This window comes from Heterodontus francisci, chromosome 8, assembly GCF_036365525.1.
Source record: "Heterodontus francisci isolate sHetFra1 chromosome 8, sHetFra1.hap1, whole genome shotgun sequence".
Lineage (NCBI taxonomy): Eukaryota > Metazoa > Chordata > Chondrichthyes > Heterodontiformes > Heterodontidae > Heterodontus > Heterodontus francisci.
In genome coordinates, this window is record NC_090378.1 from 1184196 (window position 1) to 1197573 (window position 13378).

The 13378-nt window shown below is 45.6% G+C and overlaps 1 protein-coding gene across 1 annotated transcript in view; it reads right to left on the reverse strand.

Moving 5' to 3' along the window:
- The window catches only part of LOC137373152 (collagen alpha-1(XI) chain-like), a 612019-nt gene that overhangs the window by 158626 nt on the left and 440015 nt on the right, over positions 1–13378 (reverse strand). The window contains exons 49-51 of the mRNA XM_068038011.1: positions 1480–1533; positions 894–947; positions 760–813 (exon numbers count right to left, since the gene is read on the reverse strand). Coding sequence (XP_067894112.1) covers positions 760–813; positions 894–947; positions 1480–1533 — 162 coding nt within the window. The remainder of the gene's footprint in view (positions 1–759; positions 814–893; positions 948–1479; positions 1534–13378) is intronic.

Genomic DNA, 13378 nt, shown 5'->3' on the forward strand with positions numbered 1-13378 from the left:
TTATTTTCATTAGAAAGATGGAGGTTGAGGGGGGACCTGATTGAGGTGTACAAAATCATGAGAGGTATAGACAGGGTGGATAGCAAGAAGCTTTTTCCCCAGAGTGGGGGATTCAATTACTAGGGGTCACGAGTTCAAAGTGAGAGGGGAAAAGTTTAGGGGGGATATGCGTGGAAAGTTCTTTACGCAGAGGGTGGTGGGTGTCTGGAACGCGTTGCCAGTGGAGGTGGTAGACGCGGGCACGATAGCGTCTTTTAAGATGTATCTAGACAGATACATGAATGGGCAGGAAGCAAAGAGATACAGACCCTTAGAAAATAGGCGACATGTTTAGATAGAGGATCTGGATCGGCGCAGGCTTGGAGGGCCGAAGGGCCTGTTCCTGTGCTGTAATTTTCTTTGTTCTTTGTCACTGTATCCTTTCTATAATATAGAGACTAGCGCTGTTCACAGTGCTCCAAGATTCTGTATAAGTTTAACATAACGTCTCTGCTTTTCAACTCTATCTCTCTAGAAGTGAACCCTGGTGCTTGGTTTGCTTTTTTATGATCTTTTTAACCTGTGCTGCTATTTTTAGTGATTTGTCAATCTTTACCCTTTTGTGTTTTGCGAGAGGATATCTCATGGTGAGTAGGGGTGGGGCTTTCCGGTCTGTTATCCTGCTTCCAATGTGTTTGTAAACTACAAGACTCAGTGCTATAGAGAATCCAAGGCTTGAAAGAGTGACAGGGAGGGTATTTTCTGATCAAAGTATCCCACCTTCTCACCAACACCACCATGAGAACCAATACCACCAGATGGTCCTTGAGCTCCCTAAAAAAAGAGAAAAATAGAATTAAAAGGGAAGATTTCTCAGACACAAAGTAATAAAGCTTCATTTGAATTATACTTACATCAGCCCCACTGGGGCCCTGAGGTCCTCGAGAGCCTGGAGGTCCAGGAGGTCCCTGCGGGAAAAAAGATCATTGATGATGTTGTTATCCAAAATTGCAATATCTAATTAAATGAGACAGCAATTGAATGGGAAGTTGCTATAGTTACTGAGCCAGTTAAATTGTAATGTTATGAATGCATAGGTTACCAAATAGAGAATGCTGGGATACTGCAGGGTCCACCCATGGCGTCAGGAATATTTAATTGCTGAGCCTTCGTGCTGGCAGTTTCTTGGATTTCTCTAAAATTTCATCCGATTGACTCCATTTATCAAACAAACATCCAGCGTATTTAGGACAGAAAGTCAACATCCTGGACAATCTGGCTATCATTGATTCGAATGGTCAAGAGCAGAGTTTGGATACACAGTGACTCTGGGACATGAGCTAATTGGTCAAGAGCAGTGTTTGGTCACTCTCTGACCTCAGGATGGGGCCCAAAGATTATGGGGATCTAAATTTCCCTTTACCAAGGACTGAGTGGGAGTACTGCGTTAGATTCCAGATTCCCGAAAGATTCTAGTTTCAATGAGTAAAGGTCACTTACCATGGCACCAACATCACCAGTTTCACCCTTCTCACCTGGTGGTCCCGGGAGACCCTAAATCCATTTGAAAAAAAGGGGAGAAAGGGAGAGAAAACAATTAATTACAAATCCCGACATTAATATTTAAAGAAAGCCTCTCATTCAGGTCCCACAATCTTAAAAAACATTGCTTTTGGAACAAGCGCTGGAAACGCAAAAACCCTTCGCATCTAAAATAAACAACAGCAGCATGTACATATAAGAACATAAGATCTAGGAGCAGGAGTAGGCAATTCAGCCCCTCGAGCCTGCTCCGCCATTCAATACGATCATGGCTGATCTCATCTCGGCCTCAACTCCACTTTCCTGCCCGTTCTCCATAACCCTTCAACCCATTACTAATTAAAAATCTGTCTATCTCCTCCTTAAATTTACTCAATGTCCCGGCATCCACCGCACTCTGGGGTAATGAATTCCACAGACTCACGACCCTTTGAGAGAAGTAATTTCTCCTCATCTCTGTTTTAAATCTGCTACCCCTTATCCTAAAACTATGAACTCTCATTCTAGATTGCCCCACAAGAGGAAACATCCTCTCTACATCTACTTTGTCAATCCCCTTAATCATCTTACATACCTCAATTAGATCTCCTCTCATTCTTCTAAACTCGAGAGAGTAAAGGCCTAAACTGCTCAATCTCTCTTCATAAGACAAAACCCTCATCTCTGGAATCAATCTAGTGAACCTCCTCTGAACTGCCTCCAATGCAACTACATCCCTCCTCAAGTAAGGGGACCAAAACTGTACACAATACTCCAGGTGCGGTCTCACTAATGCCTTGTACAGTTGCAGCAACACTTCCCTACTTTTATATTCTATTCCTTTAGCAATAAATGCCAAAATTCCATTTGCCTTCCTTATTACCTGCTGCACCTGCATACTAGTTTTCTGCGATTCATGCTTGAGGACACCCAGATCCCTCTGCACCGAAGCACACTGAAGTTTCTCTCCATTTAGATAATAATTTGCCTTTCTATTCTTCTGACAAAAACGGATAAACTCACTCTTATCCACGTTAAACTCCATCTGCCCAATTTTGGCCCATTCACCTAACCTATCCATATCCATTTGTAAATTTCTTATTTCTTTATTGCAACTTACTATCCCACCTATTTTAGTGTCATCTGCAAATTTGGCTATAGTACCGTCTATCCCTGCATCCAAGTCATTAATATAGATTGTGAATAGTTGGGGCCCGAGGACCAAACCCTGTGGCACCCCACTAATTACATCGTGCCAACCAGAAAAGGACCCATTTATGCCGACTCTCTGTTTACTGATGGTTAGCTAATCCTCAATCCAAGCTAATAAATTGCCCCTAACCCCATGTGATCTTACCTTGTGTATTAACCTTTTGTGCGGCACCTTATCAAATGCCTTCTGGAAGTCCAGATATACTACATCTACAGGATCCCCATTATCCACTTTACTTGTTACATCTTTGAAGAACTCTGGCAAATTAGTCAAACACGATTTACCCTTCATAAAACCATGCTGACTCTGATGGATTGCGTTTTGACTTTCTAAATGTCCTGTTATTACTTCCTTAATAATGGATTCTAACAATTTCCCAACGACAGATGTTAAACTAACTGGTCTATAGTTTCCTACTTCCTGCTTCCCTCCCTTTTTGAATAAGGGTGTTACATTAGCTTCTTTCCAATCCACTGGAACTTTTCCCGTATCCAGAGAATTTTGGAATATTATAACCAATGGATCTACTATCTCCGCTGCCACTTCCTTTAAGACCCTGGGATGTAGACCATCAGGCCCTGGGGACTTGTCTGCCTTCAATCCCAATAGTTTGCTCAGTACTTTTTCCCTAGAGATGATGATTTTTCTAAGTTTCCCCCTTTCTATAACCTCTGCATTACCTGTTACTATTGGGATGGTACTAGTGTCCTCCACCGTGAAAACTGAGGCAAAATACTGATTTAGTGTCTCCGCCATTTCTGTGTTCCCCTCTATTAACTCCCCAGTCTCATCCTCCAAGGGACCAACATTCACGTTAGCTATTCTCTTCCCTTTTATATACTTCTCGAAGCTTTTGCTATTTGTTTTTATATTTTGCACTAGTTTTCTTTCATAATTTACCTTTGCTCTTTATATTACCTTTTTAGTAACCCATTATTGATTTTTAAAAGTTTCCCAATGTTCCAGCCTGCCACTGGCCTTTGCAATATGGTATGCCTTAGTTTTTGTCTTTATGTTATTCTTAACTTCGTTGCTTAGCCATGGATGTTTTTTCCCCCTCTTACAATCTTTCTTCCTCTCTGGAATATATTTTAGTTGGGAGGATTTGAATATCTCCTTAAACACCTGCTCATCAATTGTCCTACCTTGTAGTCTTCCTGCCCAGTCCACTCAGGCCAAAATCTGTCCTCGTGTCTATGTAATTACCTTTGTTTAACTCCAGAACGCTCGTGTGGGACTCCAGCTTCTCGCTCTCAAACTGAATTTGAAATTCTAGCATGCTATGATCACTCTTCCCTAGAGGATCCTTAACAATGAGATCATTAATTAATCCCACTTCATTACACAATACTAAATCTAGAATAGCCTGCTCCTGGGTTGGTTCCACAACATATTGCTCCAAAAAACAATTTCCAATACATTCAATGAACTCTCCCTTGAGGCTCCCTTTGCCAATATAATTAATCCAGTCTATATATACATACATATATATATATATATAAACCCATCCAAAATCAACAGCAGCATATATATATTATATATATATATATATATATATTCTTCTTCTTTGGCCTCCTTGTTTCGGGAGACAATGGGTAAGCGCCTGGAGGTGGTCAGTGGTTTGTGAAGCAGCGCCTGGAGTGGCTATAAAGGCCAATTCTAGAGTGACAGACTCTTCCACAGGTGCTGCAGAAAAAACTGGTTGTCGGGGCTGTTACACAGTTGGCTCTCCCCTTGCGCTTCTGTCTTTTTTCCTGCCAACTGCTAAGTCTCTTCGACTCGCCATACTTTAGCCCCACCTTTATGGCTGCCCGCCAGCTCTGGCGATCGCTGGCAACTGACTCCCACGAATTGTGATCAATGTTACAGGATTTCATGTCGCGTTTGCAGGCGTCTTTAAAGTGGAGACATGGACGGCCGGTGGGTCTGATACCAGTGGCGAGCTCGCTGTACAATGTGTCCTTGGGGATCCTGCCATCTTCCATGCGGCTCACATGGCCAAGCCATCTCAAGCGCCGCTGACTCAGTAGTGTGTATAAGCTGGGGATGTTGGCCGCCTCGAGGACTACAGGAGTAGGCCATTCAGCCCATCGATCCTGCCCCTCCATTCAATACGATCATGGCTGATCATCCACTTTAATGCCTTTTTCCCACACTATCCCCATATCCATTTATGTCATTTGGAACAGGATGTAAATGCGTTGGAGGCAGTACAGAGAAGGCTTACTAGACTAATACCTTGAATGGGTAGCCTGTCTTATGAGGAAAGGTTGGACAGGCTAGGCTTGTATCCACTGGAGTTTAGGAGAGTAAGAGGTGACTTGATTGAAACATATAAGATCCTGAGGGGTCTTGACAGGGTGGGTGTGGAAAGGATGTTTCCCCTTGTGGGAGAATTAGGGGTCACTGTTTAAAAAGGGGTCGCCTATTTAGGACAGAGATGAGGAGAATTTTTTTTCTCTCAGAGGTTTGAGAATCTTTGGAATTCTCTTCTTCAAAAGGTGGTGGAAGCAGAGTCTTTAAATATTTTAAAGGCAGAGGTAGATAGATTCTTGATAAGCAAGGGGGTGGAAGGTTATCAGGGGGTAGGTGGGAATGTGGAGTAATCAGTTCAGCCATGAACTTATTGAATGGCGGAGCAGGCTCGAGAGGCCGAGTGGCCTACTCCTGCTCCTAATTCATATGTTTGTATGTTCATATTTAGAAATCTGACAATCTCTGCTTTAAACATACTCAATGACTGAGCTTCCACAGCCCTCTGGGGTAAAGAATTCCAAAGATTCACAACACTCTGAGTAAAGAAATTTCTCCTCATCTCTGTCCTAAGTGACTTCCCCCTTATTTTGAAATTGTGTCCCTGGTTCTAGACTCCCCAACCAGGGAAAACATCTTACCTGCATCTACCCTGTCTATCCCTTTAAGTATTTTGTAGGTTTCAACGAGATCTCCTCTCATTCTACGAAACTCTAGAAAATACAGGCCCAGTTTCCCCAATCTCTCTTCATAGGACATCCCGCCATCCCGGGAACAAGTCTGGTGAATCTTCATTGCACTCCCTCTATGGCAATAATATCCTTCCTGAGGTAAGGGGACCAAAACTACACACAGTACTCCAGGTGCGGTCTAACCAAGATTCTATACAATTGAAATCAGACTACGCTACTCCTGTACTCAAATCCTCTTGCAACAAAGGCTAACATAACATTAGCTTTCTTAATTGCTTGCTGCACCTGCATGTTAGCTTTCCATATATATTTTCAGCCCATCCAAAATAAACAGAAATATCTATAAATCGATGCTAAATTACAGAATTTTACAGCACAGAAGGAGCAAACTCCACAGAGCCTCACGATTTGCTTTGGTAGATCGATGAATTCAATCAAGAGTTCCTGAAGTTATATTTAATATTTTTCTTGGATTTGTTCGGATTCCTCTGGAAGGTCTAAAGCCACACTGTGGTCAGGATTTTGTCTCAGTGACGGGGATCTCAACCACTGGCAAAACTGCCAGCAGGAGCCCCACGTTGCCTCCTCTGGGGAAGGCCCACTGGATCAAGTGCCAATTAGGCACGTAAGTGGACAGCAGCGGGCCTTCACTGAGATCAAGCACCTGGGCAGCAGAAGTCCCACCTGCTGAAAGCCGTCAGCCAATCAGAGGCCAGCAGCTCTTTAACTGAGCAGTGCCATGCGGAGGCGGTTCTGCTGCCAGTACTGGACTCACCCAAGGCGCTGGGGCCAGACCACAGGCAAGTCACAGTGGGAGGGTTTTCGCGAGGTGGGGGTCATAGGGATGGGGGATGTTGGGGGGTCAGCAGCAAGGGTGGGGGATGGCTGTCAGCAGGCCCGCCCTTTCTCCCGAATGCTGTGTCCCTCGATCAGGCACTAATTTCCTTTTAACAAGGGACCCCTGACCACCCCCCCCCCCTCCACCCAACATCCCAAAGCCAGCAAGCTACCTGCATGGGTTTGATGTGCTCCTCGTGCGGCAACAGACGCGCCCCCTACTGGGCTAATTCTGGCAGCGGCGGGATGTGGTCCTTAATTGCTCACTTAAGGGCCTCAGCTGGTGGCGGTATGGGAAGGCAGTTCACAGGCCTTCCCACCCTGGGCTTAATTTGAGTGGAGACGGGATGGTGGCAGGCTCGATTATATGCTCTCCCCGACCCCAAACCCACCTCAGTGGAGGGCATAAAATTCCCCCTGTGTCTCTGGGAGGGTTTCCTCAGCCAAAGGAAATGGACAATTCAGGAGAATGGTGTTGGGATTTTCCCTGCAATGGACAAGACAGAAAATACCTCGATAGTTCACTCAGCATGATTCATCTCTGTTCTTGAAGATAGTTACGATTGTCACATTTCTGAAGTTGGGGGTCGGGGAGGGGGGTGGGGGGGGAATTCTTTTTCCTCCCAAATCCGTAGGATGAGTGCATGGAGTCTTGACATGGGCAAAAGCCCACGAGGTTTGACGACCTCAGCTGGAATACTATCGGGGCCACATGCTTTGTTGTTTTTCATCCGTTTGATTGCTTATTGCAGCTCTTCCATTAATGGTGGTTCATCCATGGATTCTCCCACAGGATACTGGGGGATAAAGCCTTACTTCCCGACCCGAACCCAACTACATGTGTCGGGTTCGGGTCGGGTTGGGTCAAAATTCCGAGTCCAGCATTCGGGCTCGGCTTGGTTCAGGCTGGACACTGCTTCTAGGAAGTCACAGGATCAGGCTTACCCATGATTCCCCACAACTCCAGCTGCCGGAATAGATGAAGGAGATTCATGTTGGGTCGGGCGCAAAAAAAATTAAAGAGGACTGGAGGACAGTGAATGCAGTACCATTATTCAAGAAGGGTAGCAGGGATAAACCAGGTAATTACAGGCCGGTGAGTCTAACATCAGTGGTTGGGAAAATATTTGAAAAAATTCTGAGGGACAGGATTAATCTCCACTTGGAGGGGCAGGGATTATTCAGGGATAGTCAGCATGGCTTTGTCAACGAGAGATCGTGTCGAACTAACTTGATTGAATTTTTCGAGGAGGTGACTAGATGTGTAGATGAGGGTAAAGCAGTTGATGTAGTCTACATGGATTTCAGTAAGGATTTTGATAAGGTCTCGCATGGGAGATTGGTGAAGAAAGTAACAGCCCATGGGATCCAGGGCAATTTGGCAAAATGGATCCAAAATTGGCTTAGTGGCAGGAGGCAGAGGGTAATGCTTGAGGGTTATTTTTGTGAGTGGAAGCCTGTGACCATTGGTGTACCACAGGGATCGGTGCTGGGACCCTTGCTGTTTGTAGTGCACATTAATGATTTAGACTTGAATATAGGAGGTATGATCATTAAGTTCGCAGATGACATGAAAATTGGTGGTGTCGTAAATAGTGAGGAGGAAAGCCTTCGATTACAGGTTGATATAGATGGGCTGGTAAGATGGGTGGAGCAGTGGCAAATGGAATTTAATCCTGAGAAGTGTGAGGTGATGCATTTTGGGAGGACTAACAAGGCAAGGGAATTTACAATGGATAGTAGGACCCTAGGAAGTACAGAGGGTCAGAGAGACCTTGGTATACTTGTTCACAGATTACTGAAGGCGGCAGCACAGGAAGATAAGGTGGTTAGGAAGGCATATGGGATACTTGCTTTTATTAATCGAGGCATAGAATACAAGAGCAGGGAGGTTATGATGGAGTTGTATAAAATGCTAGTTCGGCCACAGCTGGAGTACTGTGTACAGTTCTGGGCACCACACTATAGGAAGGATGTGATTGCACTGGAGAGGGTGCAGAGGAGATTCACCAGGATGTTGCTGGGCTGGAGCATTTCAGCTATGAAGAGAGACTGAAAAGGTTAGGGTTGTTTTCTTTGGAGCAGAGAAGGCTGAGGGGGGACCTGATTGAGGTGTACAAGATTATGAGGGGCATTGATAGGTTAGATAGGAAGAAACTTTTTCACTTAGCGGAGGGGTCAATAACCAGGGGGCAAAGATTTAAGGTAAGGGGCAGGAGGTTTAGAGGGGATTTGAGGAAAAACTTTTCACCCAGAGGGTGGTTGGAATCTGGAACACACTGCCTGAAGGGGTGGTAGAGGCAGGAACCCTCACAACATTTCAGAAGTATTTAGATGAGCACTTGAAACGCCATAGCATACAGGGCTATGGGCCAAGTGCTGGAAAATGGGATTAGAATAGATAGGTGCTTGATGGCTGGCACAGACACGATGGGCTGAAGGGCCTGTTTCTGTGCTGTATAACTCTATGACTCTATGACTGAAGGGCTCGGGCTCGGGTTGGGTTCAGGTTGGCTGTGGTCAGGTTGGGTCCGTGTTAGGTTTTAATTTTATCCCCAAGTCAGGCTTTACTGAGGAATAGTCTAAAGAATATCAGCTGCCACCGTGCAGTCACGGCTGAGGAGATGTTGAAAATGTTCTTTCCAGTGTTGACGGATGGCATTGTCATCCTTAAGAAGAGAGACACCATCCTGTGAGCGAAGGGGATTTCGTCCTCTTGACCTTGGTCGATAGATGGCTCTGGTTGCTTCAAAAAGGCTTCGCATGTCGTGATGATCAGAACACTGTTAGATCTCTCGGGATTTCTCTTCCGGAGTTTTCTTTGGGTGTCAGTCTTGAGCTGTTGGAATGCTGCCTTCTTGACTTGTGACCTTGGGTTGTTCTGCCAGGCAATGAAGGCTGCTCCTTTTTGTTCCAGGAAGTCACATATTTCAGCATTATGTTTGTCTAACCAGTCCTGGTGACGGCAATGTCCAAACACAATGGTCTGGGACACAAGAGCTTAGTCTAGAACTCTAACCATTTGGATGTCCAAGAAACTTCATCACAATCCTGCAATTGCTCCATGATGATATGACTGCAACTGTCTTGAGTGGGAAATCTGAAACAGACGCCTTCAAAATCCAGACCGGGGTCAGGCAAGGCTTGTGTGATTGCCCCCATACTATTGACAATCTACTGGTCAGTGTCTATTCACCTCATGAAAGATCAGCTGCCCTATGGTGTGAGTGTTAAATACAGCCTAGATGGAAAATTCCTTAACCTCAGTCGCCTCCATGCCGAAACTAAACTGACCACCATAGACAAACATAATCTACAGTTTGTGGATGACTGCAGTGCCGTTGTCCATTCTGCACATGATTTGCAAACCACTCTCGATCTCTTCAATTCTGCATACAAGAAATTTGACCTGTCCTTGCATGTTGCCAAAAGAAAACTCGCATATCAACCCACACCTGGTCAGCCAAATATTCCACCTCCCATATGTGTTGAAGGAGAGACTTCTGAATATATTGAGCACTTCCCATACTTTGGCAGCAACCTTTCTCAAAAGGTCACCATTGACGAAGAGATCCAACACCAGATCAACTGCGCCAGCTCAGCCTTTTACAAACTATGGCAGCTAGTGTTTGACAACAAAGACCTCTGCAAATCAATAAAAGTCCTATTGTACAGAGCAGTTGTTATCACCACATTCCTGTACTGCAGTGAGACCTGGACTGTATATCAGTGACACATAAGAGCACTGGAGAAACTCCATCAGCAATGTCTCTGCCACATCTTCCGGATTCAATGGGAGGACCATTGAACAAACACTAGTGTCCTTCTTGAAGCTGCTCCACAGACATTCAGGCAAACATCCAATAAAACCAACTTCAATGGACTGGACACTGTGTCTGGATGGCCGAAAACTGTCTTCCCCGCCAGGTCCTGTTTTCTCAACTCTCAGACGGCCAGTGTTCCAGAGAATGACAAAGAAAACGCTTCAAAGACACTCTGAAGTTCTACTTGAAGTGTGACTGCATTGAATTTAACAACTGGGTGGAACTTGCTAGCAATCACTCAGAATAGCAACAACTCGTCCATCAAACTGCACCACACCCGACTGCACCACACCCGACTGCACCACACCCGACTGCACCACACCCGACTGCATCACATCGAACTGCATCTCACTTTAATGATGAGGCAGAGAAGGAAAGAAAAGGAAGTAAATCCTGCACCTCCGGATCCCACGATCTGCACGTCAAAAATGATCCTGCTCAGTTGCATGAAGACCCATGCAGAAACTCCTGACTTCAACCTCGAGAGTGCACCTCCTGTGGTATGTGGGAGCTCCAGGATACTTCCTGTATCCTGGAGAATCATATGTGTAGGAAGTGTTGTCAATTGCGGCAGCTTGAGCTCCGGGTTTTGGAACTTGAGCAGCAGCTGGCGACACTGCAGTGCATTCATGAGGATGAGAGCCACGTGGATAACATGTTTATAGATGTGGTCACCACATAGCTTAAGAGTATGCAGGGAGAGCGGGAATGGATGACCGCCAGGCAGTCAAAAAGAATCAGGCAGGTAGTGCAGGAGATCCCTGAGTGCATCTCACTCTCCAACAGGTATTCAGTGCTGAATACTGAGGAAAGTGATGCTTCACCTGGGGAGTGCAGCCAGAGCCAAGTCCATGGCACCACAGGTGGCTCAGCTGCACAGTGGGGCACAGGGAAGACTGGAAGAGCCATAGTGATAGATGATTCAATAGTCAGGGGAACAGACAGGTGTTTCTGTGGCCGCAGACGTGAATCCAGGATGATGTGTTGCCTCCCTGGTGCCAGGATGAAGGATATCACTGAGCGGGTGCAGAGCATCCTGAAGGGGGAGGGTGAACAGCCAGCAGTCGTGGTCCAAATCGGAACCAATGACAGGTAGAAAGAGGGATATGGTCCTGCAGTCAGAATTTAGAGAGCTAGGTAAGAAATTAGCAAGCAGGACCTCAAAAGTAGTAATCTCCGGATTACTCCCAGCGCCACATGCAAGTGAGTATATAAAAAGAAGGATAAGACAGATGAATGCGTGGCTGGAAAGATGGTGCAGGAGGGAGGGCTTCAGATTCCTGGGACATTGGGACCGGCTCTGGGGAGATGGGACCTGTACAGGCCGGACGGGTTGCACCGTTTTGCTAGTGCTGTTGAGGAAGGTTTAAACTAGTTTGGCAGGGGGATGGGGACCTCAGGGTAGACACAGCTGGGACAAAATCAGAAATTAAAATGGAAGGTGGAAAATTAATGGATGAGTCTGGAAGACAGAGGAAACGAGGGTTAGAAAATAAAAATAAGAGTTTGTCAGTGCTCAAGGGTATCTATTTCAATGCAAGGAGTACAGCAAATAAAGCAGATGAGCTGAGGACACAGATAGACACGTGGCAGTATCATATCATAGCTATTACAGAAACATGGCTTAAGGAGTGACAGGAATGGCAGCTCAACATTCCTGGTTGCAGGGTTTTCAGACACGATAGGGAGGGGGATAAGAAAGGAGGGGGAGTGACAATTTTGGTCAAGGAAACTATTACAGCTGTGAGGAGGGATGATATGTTGGAAGGTTCATCAAATGAGGCCATATGGATTGAGCTAAGGAACAAAAAAGGGGCAATCACACTGCTGGGAGTGTACTATAGACCCCCAAACTGTCAGAGGGAGATAGAAGAACAGAAGAACAGAATAAGGTGGGTGAGCTTGCAGCATGGGTTGGTACCTGGGATCTCGATGTAGTGGCCATTTCGGAGACATGGGTAGAGCAGGGGCAGGAATGGATGTTGCAGGTTCCGGGATTTAGATGTTTCAGTAAGAACAGAGAAGATGGTAAAAGGGGGGGGGGGGGTGTGGCATTGTTAATCAAGGAGAGTATTACAGCGACAGAAAGGACGTTTGAGGACTCGTCTACTGAGGTAGTATGGGCCGAGGTTAGAAACAGGAGAGGTCACCCTGTTGGGAGTTTTCTATAGACCTCCGAATAGTTCCAGAGATGTAGAGGAAAGGATAGCGAAGATGATTCTCAACAGGAGCGAGAGTAACAGGGTAGTTGTTATGGGGGACTTTAACTTTCCAAATATTGACTGGAAATACTATAGTTCGAGTACTTTAGATGGGTCAGTTTTTGTCCAGTGTGTGCAGGAGGGTTTTCTGACACAGTATGTAGACAGGCCAACCAGGGGCGATGCCACATTGGATTTGGTACTGGGTAATGAACCCGGCCAGGTGTTAGATTTAGATGTAGGTGAGCACTTTGGTGATAGTGATCACAATTCGGTTAGGTTTACCTTAGCGATGGGCAGGGACAGGTATATACCGCAGGGCAAGAATTATAGCTGGGGGAAAGGAAATTATGATGCGATTAGGCAAGATTTAGGATGCGTAGGATGGGGAAGGAAACTGCAGGGGATGGGCACAATCGAAATGTGGAGCTTATTCAGGGAGCAGCTACTGCGTGTCCTTGATAAGTATGTACCTGTCAGGCAGGGAGGAAGTTGTCGAGCGAGGGAGCCGTGGTTTACTAAAGAAGTTGAAGCGCTTGTCAAGAGGAAGAAGGCGGCTTATGTTAGGATGAGACGTGAAGGCTCAGTTAGGGCGCTTGAGAGTTACAAGCTAGCCAGGAAGGATCTAAAGGGAGAGCTAAGAAGAGCGAGGAGAGGACACGAGAAGTCATTGGCGGATAGGATCAAGGAAAACCCTAAGGCTTTCTATAGGTATATCAGGAATAAAAGAATGACTAGAGTTAGATTAGGGCCAATCAAGGATAGTAGTGGGAAGTTGTGTGTGGAATCAGAGGAGCTAGGGGAAGCGTTAAATGAATATTTATCGTCAGTATTTACAGTAGAGAAAGAAAATGTTGT